This window comes from Schistocerca gregaria, chromosome 9 (assembly GCF_023897955.1).
Source record: "Schistocerca gregaria isolate iqSchGreg1 chromosome 9, iqSchGreg1.2, whole genome shotgun sequence".
Lineage (NCBI taxonomy): Eukaryota > Metazoa > Arthropoda > Insecta > Orthoptera > Acrididae > Schistocerca > Schistocerca gregaria.
The window spans coordinates 186984355-186997755 of NC_064928.1; the positions used below are offsets into that span (position 1 = coordinate 186984355).

Here is a 13401-nt window from a genome sequence, read left to right on the forward strand (position 1 = left end):
GATCGTCGAGGGGACACTGAATAGAGCACGGTACATCCAAACAGCCATCGAACCCATCGTTCTACCATTCCTAGACCGGCAAGGGAACTTGCTGTTCCAACAGGACAGTGCACGTCCGCATGTATCCCGTGCCACCCAACGCGATCTAGAAGGTGTAAGTCAACTACCCTGGCCAGCAAGATCTCCGGATCTGTCCCCCACTGAGCATATTTGGGACTGGATGAAGCGTCGTCTCACGCTGTCTGCACGTCCAGCACGAACGCTGGTCCAACTGAGGCGCCAGGTGGAAATGGCAGGGCAAGCCGTTCCACAGGACTACATCCAGCATCTCTACGATAGTCTCCATGGGAGAATAGCAGCCTGCATTGCTGCGAAAGGTGGATATACACTGTAGTAGTGCCGACATTGTGCATGCTCTGTTGCCTGTGTCTATGTGCCTGTGGTTCTGTCAGTGTGATCATGTGATGTATCTGACCCCAGGAATGTGTCAATAAAGTTTCCCCTTCCTGGGACAATGAATTCACGGTGTTCTTATTTCAATTTCCAGGAGTGTATATTTATATATAATCAGAACAGCCCCACAATGAGCGGTCCTGACGAGAATCCATAACCGCGCCGACGCCAAGGAACGAGCAGGACAAATAGATTGCAATGTAAACAAGGTCAAATCACACCCACACTGGAATATATAATAAGCACGAATTCTTAAGAAGCAATACTCTAACATTACCCGTGTCCCAGTAAATTAGCAAGAAACTTAGAGATCACTTGCAGTTCTCTTAAGGCACTTTCAACACTGAACAAACATTCCAAATGCTGCCGTGACAAGTGATTAAAGCATTAACTCCACGGCTGCCGGGCACGTACACAACGGCAGCCAGTCCCAAAGCGGGCAATATGTCCTAAAACAAGTTAAAACTTGCATGAAAACCACTTAAAACCCACACACTCCACGGATGATCAAAAACGGAATGACGAACATCAGCGTCCTTAAAATAGTCACTGTGCAACAGAATCATCTCCGGCAGCTACATATGCCACAATAAGTTTTAACAATCTTCGCAGTTATACACATAATAAAAGTCATACGTAACTTGGAGCTTACAGATTACGAGCTGGGAAGTTGTTCAGCGTGAGACGACGAACCCACCACAATTTTGCACGCCAAGGCGCCCAGTGATCGGCACCGCACATCCGGCGTGACAAAAGACAAGGGCGGCGAGCACGGCGAGGCCCGTGCACCACGGCTATGGACGTGGGCTTGTTTTCAACACGCCGACCGGAGACTCACTCATCACGCGTTCACCCGGAAAAACTGCCGGGGGAGCAGTCAAAGATAACAGGACAGCCGAATATCGAGATCAGTGACGCATGTCGAACACCCTAGCGCCAGACGCCAGAGCTCATATGCAACTTTTCCTAGATTAAGGAAGGGCAAACCTACGTTTCTAGCACTTGTAGACCTAGAGTAAGCTTTTGACAATGTTGACTGGAATACTCTCTTTCAAATTCTGAAGGTGGCAGGGGTAAAATATAGGGAGCGAAAGGCTATTTACAATTTGTACTGAAACCAGATGGCAGTTATAAGAGTCGAGGGACATGAAAGGGAAGCAGTGGTTGGGAAGGGAGTGAGACAGGGTTGTAGCCTCTCTCCGATGTTATACAATCTGTATATTGAGCAAGCAGTGATGGAAACGAAAGAAAAATTTCGAGTAGGTGTTAAAATCCATGGAGAAGAAATAAAAACTTAGAGGTTCGCCGATGACATCGTAATTCTGTCAGAGACAGCAAAGGACTTGGGAGAGCAGTTGAACGGAATGGATAGTGTCTTGGAAGGAGGATATAAGATGAACATCAACAAAAGCAAAACGAGGATAATGGAATGCAGTCGAATTAAGGCGGGTGATGCTGAGGAAATTAGATTAGGAAATGAGACACTTAAAGTAGTAAAGGAGTTTTGCTATTTGGGGAGCAAAATGACTGATGATGGTCGAAGTAGAGAGGATATAAAATGTAGACTGGCAATGGCAAGGAAAGCGTTTCTGAAGAAGAGAAATTTGTTAACATCGAATATAGATTTAAGTGTCAGGAAGTCATTTCTGAAAGTATTTGTATCGAGTGTAGCCATGTATGGAAGTGAAACATGGACGATAAATAGTTTGGACAAGAAGAGAATAGAAGCTTTCTAAATGTGGTGCTACAGAAGACTACTGAAGATTACATGGTTAGATCACATAACTAATGAGGAGGTATTGAATAGGATTGGGGAGAAGTTTGTGGCACAACTTGACCAGAAGAAGGGATCGGTTGGTAGGACATGTTCTGAGGCATCAAGGGATCACCAATTTAGTATTGGAGGGCAGCGTGGAGGGTAAAATTCATAGAGGGAGACCAAGAGATGAATACACTAAGTAGATTCAGAAGGATGTAGGTTGCAGTAGGTACTTCGAGATAGAGAAGCTTGCACAGGATAGAGTAGCATGGAAAGTTGCATCAAGACAGTCTCTGATCTGAAGACCACAACAACACAGATTACTTACTTTTTACTGTTGCGATTTTTTCCTGTCAGTGTAGGACATTAGTTATACGTTCTGTGTGAAATTCCGTTCTTGGGATCAAATAATAAGTTTAGCAGTCCAATGTTAAATCTTAAGTGAGAATCTTCCATATTATTCATCGTAAATGAGAACTAAATGACAAGTGGATTCGGCAGGACACATCTGAGGCCCACCAGGGAGTAAATTAACAGTCATGTAGGTTACCAGTGCTCCATTAGACAAACAACAGGATGATTGCTTTGAGTCAGCCGATGGGATAGCTAGCTAGCTAGCAGTTGAGAAGTTCGCCTTTGCGAGACGCGCCGAAGTCTACATCTACCTCACAGACTGGCAGCCACAATGTAAGGAGGATGCTCAATGGTTTTCATCTAAAGCACAGTTACGTATAATGTCCAGGCTCACCGACTATAACTCAAACTTCGAAAATAAACAGCAGCGGAATTACACTACTGACCATTAAAACTGCTACACCACGTAAATGACGTGCTACAGGCGCGAAGTTTAACCGACAGGAAGAAGATGCTCTGATATGCAAATGATTAGCTCTTCAGAGCATTCACACAAGGTTGGCGCAGGTGGTGACACCTACAACGTGCTGACACGAGGAAAGTTTCAAACCAATTTCTCATACACAAACAGCAGTTGACCAGCGTTGCCTGGTGAACCGTTGTTGTGATCCCCCGTATAAGGAGGAGAAATGCGTATCATCACGTTTCCGACTTTGATAAAGGTCGGATTGTAACTTATCGTGATTGCGGTTTATCGTATGGTGACATTGCAGCTCGCGTTGGTCGATATCCAATGACTGTTAGCAGAATATGTAATCGGTGGGTTGAGGAGGGTAATACGGAACGCCGTGCTGGATCCCAACGGCCTCGTATCCCTAGAAGTCGATATGACAGGCATCTTTTCCGCTTGGCTGTAACGGATCGTGCAGCCACCTCTCGATCCCTGAGTCAACAGATGGGGACGTTTGCAAGACAACAACCAACTGCACGAACACTTCGACGACGTTTGCAGCAACATGGACTATCAGCTCGGAGACCATGGCTGCGGTTACCCTTGATGCTGCATCACAGACAGGAGCGCCGGCGATGGTGTACTCAGTGACGAAGCTGGGTGCACGAATGGCCAAACGTCATTTTTTCTGATGAATCCAGTTTACAGCATTCGTGTTTGGCGACATCGCGGTGAACGCGCATTGGAAGCGTGTATTCGTCATCGCCATACTAGCTTATCACCCGGCGTGATGGTATGGGGTGCCATTGGTTACACGTCTCGGTCACCTGTTGTTCGCATTGACGGCACTTCGAACAGTGGACGTTACATTTCAGATGTGTTAAACCAGTGGCTCTACCGTTCATGCGAGCCCTGCGAAACCCTACATTTCGTCATGAAATGCAGGTCCTGTACGGGCCTTTCTGGATACAGAAAATGTTCGACTGCTGCCCTGGCCAGCACATTCTCCAGATCTCTCACCAACTGAAAACGTCTGGTCAATGTTGGCCGAGCAACTGGCTCGTCACAGTACGCCAGTCACTACTGTTGATGAACTGTGGTATCGTGTTGAAGCTGCACGGTTAGCTGTACCTTCACACGCCATCTAAGCTCTGTTTCACTCAATACCCAGGCGTATCAAGGCCGTTATTACGGCGAGAGGTGGTTCTTCTGGGTACTGTTTTCTCTGAATCTATGCACCGAAATTGCGTGAAAATGTAATCACATGTCAGTTCTAGTATAAAAATATTTGACCAATGAATACCCGTTGATCATGTGCGTTTCTTCTTCGTTTAGGAATTTTAATGGCCAGTAGTGTATATAGATTTATAAACTGTGTGTATATAAAATATATAGATTATGTTCTCCCAAATCTTTATAAAAGTATGTGTACAATGTGCTTGCCGCTAAATCTCGGAAAACAGTCCCGGTACAATCAAGGGAGTTATATGGTGTGGTAGCCCTCTATCCCCCACACAAGAAAAAGTTCCCTACTCGTACGTAAAGGGCGTCCTATTGAAGATAAGGCACGAGATGTTTCACACGCTAAAAATTTCGAGAGCACTAGAATATTCGGGAAGATTCCGAATTTTCGAGATCATCCCAGATCACTAAGTTCACACTGGCCTCTGGAAAGATAGCACATCACCTGTAGCTTTGTTACAGTCCACACATTCGTCCCCATACACGCCACGCATCTTTCACTCAGTTTATGCCCTTTGACCCACATATGTCGAGCTACACTTCGCTGTTCTCCAAAATCTGGCGGCAGTAACACGTGCGCCATGTTTGTCTCGTAATTGAGGCTTCTCTGTCTACAAAATACTTTCCGCAGTGCAAACTTCAAACTGGAATGAGATTTTCACCCTGCAACGGAGTGTGCACTGATAAGAAACTTCCTGGCAGATTAAAACTGTGTGCCGGACAGAGGCTCGAACTCGGGGCCTTTGCTTTTCGCGGGCAAGTGCTCTACCAACTGAGCTACCCAAGCAAGGCTCACTCCCCGTCCCCACAGCTTTACTTCTGCCAGTACCTCGTCTCCTACCTTCCCAACTTTACAGAAGTTTCAAACATCAAACTATTTCGTCGTGAAATAGCATCATTCCAGCTGCAATGCCATGGGAGAGATCTTCATGTACATTCAACAGTAGGGAGGAACACTGCATCCCTGTGTCAGTCTTTTTAACCCGAGCACGGCGCAGTGGTTAGATACTGGACTCGCATTCGGGAGAACGACGGTTCAATCCCGCGTCCGGCCATCCTGATTTAGGTTTTCCGTGATTTCCCTTAGTCGCCCCAGGCAAATGCCGGGTTGGTTCCTTTCAAACGGCACCGCCGACTTCCTTCTCCGTCCTTCCCTAATCCGATGAGACCGATGACCTCGCTGTCTGGTCTCCTTCCCCCAAACAACCAACCAACCAACCAACTTCGCTCTTGATCTTATTGCAAATGATGTACAACCTCTCAAATTTTACCAGTTGGGTCCTGGACCACCCTGTACCCGGACTGCCGGGGCAGACGGTGTGGTGACGCTGTGCTGGTGTGCCGGCAGGAGATCACCAGCTACCTGCTGGTGCACCGCGTCAAGGGCCTGCAGTCGCTGGGCGCGCTGTTCCCCAACCTGGCGGTGATCCGCGGGCAGGTGCTCTGGGTGGACCACGGCTACATCCGCTACTCGCTCATGATCTACCAGCTGGAGGACCTCAAGGAGGTGGCGCTCGCCTCGCTGACCAGCGTGCTGCGGGGCGCCGTGCGCATCGGCAAGGTGCCCCAGCTGTGCTACGCCCACACCGTCGACTGGGAGGCCATCGTCGCCTCCAAGGAGATCTACATAGACGCCCCGGAGTGCGGGTGAGTACGCCATGTCGTATCCTCTGAGCTGACACACTCATAACACACCTCCCAACATCGTGTCTGACCTCCTTTTGCCTCGCGTAGTGGAGCAACTCAACGTGGCATGGACTCAACAAGTCGCTAGAAGTCCCCTGCAGACATATTGAGCCATGCTGCTCTATAGTAGTCCGTTATTGCGAATACATAGAAAGAAGGATCCTTTATTGTATGATTATATGATAGCGGAAAAAACACTGGTAGCAGTTGCTTCTGTAAATTAGCTGGGAGTATGCGTACGGAACGATTTGAAGTGGAATGATCATATAAAATTAATTGTTGGTAAGGCGGGTGCCAGATTGAGATTCATTGGGAGAGTCCTCAGAAAATGTAGTCCATCAACAAAGGAGGTGGCTTACAAAACACTCGTTCGACCTGTACTTGAGTATTGCTCATCAGTGTGGGATCCGTACCAGGTCGGGTTGACGGAGGAGATAGAGAATATCCTAAGAAGAGCGGCGCGTTTCGTCAAAGGGCTATTTGGTAAGCGTGATAGTGTTACGGAGATGTTTAGCAAACTCAAGTGTCAGAGTCTGCAAGAGAGGCGCTCTGTATCGCGGTGTAGCCGCTGTCCAGGGTTCGAGAGGGTGCGTTTCTGGATGATGTATCGAATATACTGCTTCCCCCTACTTATACCTCCTGAGGAGATCACGAATGTAAAATCAGAGAGATTTTGAGCGCGCACGGAGGCTTTCAGACAGTCGTTCGTCCCGCGAACCGTACGCGACTGGAACAGGAAAGGGAGGTAATGACAGTGGCACGTAAAGTGCCCTCCGCCACACACCGTTGCATGGCTTGCGGAGTATAAATTTAGATGTAGAAGTACTGCCGGTGCAGGATTTTGTGCACGAACTTCTCGATTATGTCACATGAAGTTCAATGGGACTCATGTTGGGCAATCTGGATGGCCAAATCATTCGTTCGAATTATTCAGTATGTTCTTCAAACCGATCTCGAATAATTGAGGCCCTGATGGCAAGGCGCAATGTCATCCATAAAAGTTCCATCGTTGATTGGGGACATGAAGTCCATGAATGTCTGCAAATGAACTCCAAGTAGCCGAACATAACCACTTCTACACAACGAGACATGTAAACTCAGCATGCACCTCTATGGAGTCGCCACCAGCTTGCAAAGTGTTTTGTTGATAGCATGGATCCATGACTTCATGGGGTCTGCGTCACACACGAACCCTAGCGTTACCAACTGAAAACAGGACTCATCTGACCAGGTCGAGGTTTTTCAGTCGTCTAGAGTCTCACCGATATCTTAGTACTTTCAATATTGCAGCCCAGTCAGCAGCCGTGATAATCTACACTACTGGCCATTAAATTTGCTACACCAAGAAGAAATGCAGATGATAAACAGGTATTCATTGGACAAATATATTATACTAGAACTCACATCTGATTACATTTACACGCAGTTTGGGTGCATAGATCCTGAGAAATCAGTACCCAGAACAACCACCTCTGGCCGTAACAACGGCCTTGATACGCCTGGGCATTGCGTCAAACAGAGCTTGGATGGCGTGTACAGGTACAGCTGCCCATGCAGCTTCAACAAGATACTACAGTTCATGAAGTGACTGGCGTATTGTGACGAGCCAGTTGCTCCAGACGTTTTCAGTTGGTGAGAGATCTGGAGAATGTGCCGGCCAGGGCAGCATTCGAACATTCCCTGTATCCAGAAAGGCCCGTAAAGGACCTGCAACTTGCGGTCCTGCATTATCCTGGTGAAATGTAGGGTTTCGCAGGGAGCGAATGAAGGGTAGAGACACGGGTTTAACACATCTGAAATGTAACGTCCACTGTTCAAAGTGCCGTCAATGTGAACAAGAGGTGACCGAGACGTGTAACCAATGGCACTCCGTACCATCACACTGGCTGTATACCGCAGAGACAGGCTGGACAGTGAAGAGGGAGGCGTGTTCATAGCGATAAAAAGTGCAATAGTATCGAAGGAAATTGACGGAGATCCGAAATGTGAAATAATTTGGGTGAAGGTCACGGTTAAAGCAGGCTTAAACATGGTAATTGGATGTCTCTATAGGCCCCCTGGCTCAGCAGCTGTTGTGGTAGAGCACCTGAAGGAAAATTTGGAAAATATTTTGAGTAAATTTCCCGACCATGTTATAGTTCTGAGTGAAGATTTTAATTTGCCGGATATAGAGTGGGAGACTCAGGCATTTATAACGGGTGGCAGGGACATTATCTGAAAACTACCTTGAGCAGTTAAACAGAGAACCGACTCGTGGCGATAACATATTAGACCTTGTGGTGATAAACAGACCCGAACTATTTGAAACAGTTAACGCAGAACAGCGAATCAGCGATCATAAAGCAGTTACCGCATCGATGATTTCGGCCGTAAATAGAAATATTAAAAAAGTTAGGAAGATTTTTCTGTTTATCAAGTGACAAAAATAGATTTCAGATTACTTGACGGCTCAACACAAAAGCTTTGTCTCAAGTACAGATAGTGTTGAGGATCAGTGGACAAAGTTCAAAACCATCGTACAGTATGCATTAGATGAGTATGTGTCAAGCAAGATCGTAATAGATGGAAAAGAGCCACCGTGGATTGTAAAAGGGCACAGGTCATCCCCGTTTTCTAGAAGAGACGTCGAACAGATGTACAGAACTATAGACCTATATCTCTAACGGCGATCAGTTGTAGAATTTTGGAACACGTATTATGTTCGAGTACAATGACTTTTCTGGAGACTAAAAATTTACTCTGTAGGAAAGAGCATGGGTCTCGAAAAAGACGATAGTGTGAAACCCAGCTCACGCTAATCGTCCACGAGACTCAGAGGGCCATAGACACGGGTTCCCAGGTAGAATACATAGAAAGAAAGGTCCTTTATCATTTAGCTACAATATAGCATGTCAGAAACTGGAAGCAGTTGATTCCATAAATTATCTGGGAGTAGGCATTAGGAGTGATTTAAAATGGAATGTTCATATAAAGTTGATCGTCGGTAAAGCAGATGCCAGACTGAGATTAATTGGAAGAATCCTCAGGAAATCCAATCCGAAAATAAAAAAAGTAGGTTACAGTACATTTGTTCGCCCACTGCTTGAATATTGCTCAGCAGTGTGGGATCCGTACCAGATAGGGCTGATAAATGCAAATGTCGTGTGAATAGAGCCTCCCGTCGGGTAGACCGTTCGCCGAGTGCAAGGTTTTCGATTTGACGCCACTTAGGCGACTTGCACGTCGATGGGGATGAAATAATGATTAGGACAACACAACACCCAGTCCCTGAGCAGAGAAAATCTCCGATACAGCCGGGAATCGAACCCGGGCCGATAGGATTGACAATCCGTCGCGCTGACCACTCAGCTACCGGCAGCGGACATGGGGTTCATAGAAGAGATAGAGAAGATCCAACCGAGAGCAGCGCGTTTAGTTACAGGGTCATTTATTAATCGCGAAAACGTTACGGAGATGATAGATAAACTCTAGTGGAAGACTTTGCAGGAGAGACGCTCAGTAGCTCGGTACGGGTTTTTGTTTCGAGAACATATCTTCACCTAGCAGTCAAGCAGTATATTGCTTCCTCCTACCTATATCTCGCGAAGAGACCATGCGCATAAAATCAGAGGGATTAGAGCCCACACAGAGGCATACCGACAATCTTTCTTTCGTCGAACAATACGAGATTGGAATAAAAGGGAGTACTGATAGAGGTACCCAAAGTGACCTCCGCAACACACCGTCAGGTGGCTTGCGGAGTATGGATTTAGATGTAGATGTAGATGATACACCAGTATGGCGATGACGAATACACGCTTCCAATGTGCGTTCACCGCGATGTCGCCAAACACGGATGCGACCATCATGATGCTGTAAACAGGCTCTGGATTCATCCGAAAAAATGACGTTTTGCCATTCGTGCACCCAGGTTCGTTGTTGAGTACACCATGGCAGGCGCTCCTGTCTGTGATGCAGCCATGGTCTCCGAGCTGGTAGTCCATGCTGCTGCAAACGTCGTCGAACTGTTCGTGCAGATGGATGTTCTCATGCAAACGTCCCCATCTGTTGACTCAGGGATCGAGACATGGCTGCACGATCCGTTATAGCCATGCAGTTACGATGACTGTCATCTCGACTGCTAGTGATACGAGACCGTTGGGATCCAGCACGGCGTTCCGTATTACCCTCTGAACCCACCTATTCCATATTCTGCTAACAGTCATTGGATCTCGAACAACGCGAACAGCAATGTGGCGATACGATAAACCGCAATCGCGATAGGCTACAATCCGACCTTTATCAAAGTCGGAAACGTGATGGTATTCATTTCTCCTCCTTACACGAGGCATCACAACAACGTTTCGCCAGGCAACGCTGGTCAATTGCTGTTTGTGTATGAATAATCGGTTGGAAACTTTCCTCATGTCAGCGCGTTGTAGGTGTCGCCACCGGCACCAACATTGTGTGAATGCTCTAAAAAGCTAATCATTTGCATATCACAGCATTTTCTACCTGTCGATTAAACTTCGCGTCTGTAGCGCGTAATCTTCGTGGTGTAGCAATTTTAATGGCCAGTAGTATAATATATTAGAAACTGTCAGCCGAAATCGAGGGTGATAGTTTCGTATATATCTAACCGATTTGGTCACGAAAGGAGAGGCGCTGCAGGCGATGTCGAGCTGTTAGCAAAGGCACTTGCTTTGGTCGTCTGCTGCTGTAGCCCATCAACCACAAATTTCGCCGCACTGTCCTGACGAATACGCTTCTCGTCCCGAACCACACTGATTTCTGCGGTCATTTCACGCTGTGTTACTTGTCTGTCAGCACTGACAAACACGCCAACGCCGCTCCTCTCTGTCGTTAAGTGAAGTCTATTGACGACTGTATTGTTCGTGGTGATGGGTAATTCCTGAAATTTTATATTCTCGGCACACTCTTAACACTGTGCATTTCAGAATATGGAAATCCCTAACAGTCTCCGAAATGAATCGCCACATGTCTCTATCAGCAACTAGCATTCAACGTTAATTCGAGTCGTGCAGCCATAATCACGTCGGACAATTTTTCTCATTAATCACCTGAGGACGAATGACAGCTCTTCTAATGTGCTGCCCTTTTACACCCCCTTTAAGCGATACTACCGCCATCTGTATTTGTGCTTATGAATTTTAGCACGTCAGTGTATTGCCTTAATACGCTTCTAGTAGGATAACGACAAAATAGAGTCCACTGCATCTGGATAGCGTATCTGCAGTGTAGTAGTATCCACGTAGCATTGTGTTCATCAGCTCATCAGATGAAATATTAGAAACCTCTTTGAAAGACCACACTGATTTCTTTGGGACGCTGAACCTTTAGTAGAAATAGTACAACACCATTATATGAACCTCCACTGCTGACTTACAGGAGTTGGACAAAAATATAGAAACACTGTGAGAGATGCATGCCCGAACATAAATGCAGATGCCAGCGAAACATGCAGGATGGGCTGCTGTATTTGACCTCGAACAGCGCCTGAGCAATAACCTCAACAGAACAGTATTCTGTGCAGTTGTGAGTGCATTGTGTCGGAGCCACGTGAATTAGAATGTGGGCAAATTGTTGGTGCTTCCATATCCGAGCTAGCCAACGTCTTCCGTGTTTCAAGAGACGCCGTGTTGAAGATTACTACCGCACACAGGGAAAGCGGAGAAAAATCGCCCGTTAAATCACAACGCAGACAAATGTGAGTTGAGTGATTGTGACAGACGTTCACTGAAGAGGAGTGTGCCAAAGAATAATTGTACGATAGCTGATACAGTCACACTGTACCTGGATGTCGCACTCGCGAACCCTGCCAGCCTCGAAACAGCACAAAGGGAGCTCCATAAATAGGGAATTGCGGGGTAAGCTCGAATTCCGAATTCACTCATTAGTGATGCAAATGCCCTTAGGAGGAAATGTGTTGCCGAAGCCATAAACCCTGAAGTGTGAAGTAATAGAAGAAAGTCATTCGGTCGGATGAGTCTTATTTTACTGTTTACAACATCTGGCCGAGATTACGTTTGAAGAGAGATGGTGGGCTTTGGCGATGAGTCGGGCAGCCTTACTACGATAACCATGGGTACCAGAGGTATTCTGCAAGAACACATTACTTCCAAAGAGTATGTGACCATGTTGGCCGATAATGTCGATCCCATGGTACAATGTTTACCATCCGTGGTGATGCTGCATACCAAGACGAGAGGGCGCCCCCTTCACAAGGCCCGCGTCGTCCAGGATGGTTTTGTGAGGACAAGGATGAATTGTTGTGTCACTCCTGGCAAACAACGTCACCAGATCTCAATATTGTATAGCCTTTGTTGCCTACTTTAGCCAGAAGGTTCAAATGGCTATGAGCACTATGGGACTTAACATCTGAGGTCATCAGTCCCCTAGAACTACTTAAACCTAACTAACCTAAGGATATCACACACATCCATGCCCGAGGCAGGATTCGAACCTGCGACCGTAGCGGCCGCGCGGTTCCAGACTGAAGGATGTGTGACCGCTGTCTACTTCCATCATCATTAGCTGAGCATGGTACTATTTGCCAGGGAGAGTGGTATAAGGGTTCCTTGATAGCCATACAGGACCTGTATTTACCCATTCCGAGACTAATGGAAGCTGTTTTGATTGCCAACTGTTCTCCGACACAGTATTAGCCGCGGTAATGTGCTGTGCTGTTGCTGTTCCCATACTTAAGTCGAAACCCTGTAAGTCTGACATTGATTGGTACCTACACACCACTACAGTTATATGGGATAATCGCAGTGAGATGGCCAGCATGGAGCCCCGAGAGAATGGCAGAAGGGGGCTATCATGCTTGGACGTCACCATAACAACATGGTGAATTGCCTACTTTGTTTGGTTGTGACTGGTTGTTTGATTTGGGGTAGGGGACGAAACATAGGGCATCGGCCCCCTTGAGTGTCAACTGTGAGCCATGTCTACAAGGAACAGTAAACCATTCACATCATTATAACACTGTGCAACACTCTCCTTGGGTTGGCAAACCATGCTCCAGATTGTAGTTGTGATAGTGGACAAGCGAGGTTGCCGGTGGAGATGTGAAATTCCGACCAACTTTACAAATTCAGAGATGTTGCTTCGCTGCTCTGGAAACGATCGGTCGAGGCCTTGCCCAGAAGTGGCGGATGTGGCGCTGTAATAGTGGTCTTTGGAAAAAATCCTGAACTACTTTCCTTGAAGCTAAGATTTAAGGGATGCCGTTTAATGATTCCTGTGATTGTTCACATCACGATTCACTGTACGCTTTATACGTTGCACAGTATAATCAATACCATTCTGTAACTGTGGGAAGATAACTTTAATTACTTCCGCACCACAGACTGACCCGTGGCTATACAATCGTAAACAATTTTATAAATGACATTTCATAACAACTTACGAGAGCCAGTACCGAGACGACTGCTCACTGTGGCCCCCACTCCCA

The 13401-nt window shown here is 46.6% G+C and overlaps 1 protein-coding gene across 2 annotated transcripts in view; it reads left to right on the forward strand.

The window, feature by feature from the left end:
• Nucleotides 1-13401, forward strand: part of LOC126291785 (insulin receptor-related protein-like) — a 357856-nt gene that overhangs the window by 189214 nt on the left and 155241 nt on the right. For both annotated transcript variants that reach the window (XM_049985479.1, XM_049985480.1), the window contains exon 3: nt 5608-5906. In XM_049985479.1, coding sequence (XP_049841436.1) covers nt 5608-5906 — 299 coding nt within the window. The remainder of the gene's footprint in view (nt 1-5607; nt 5907-13401) is intronic.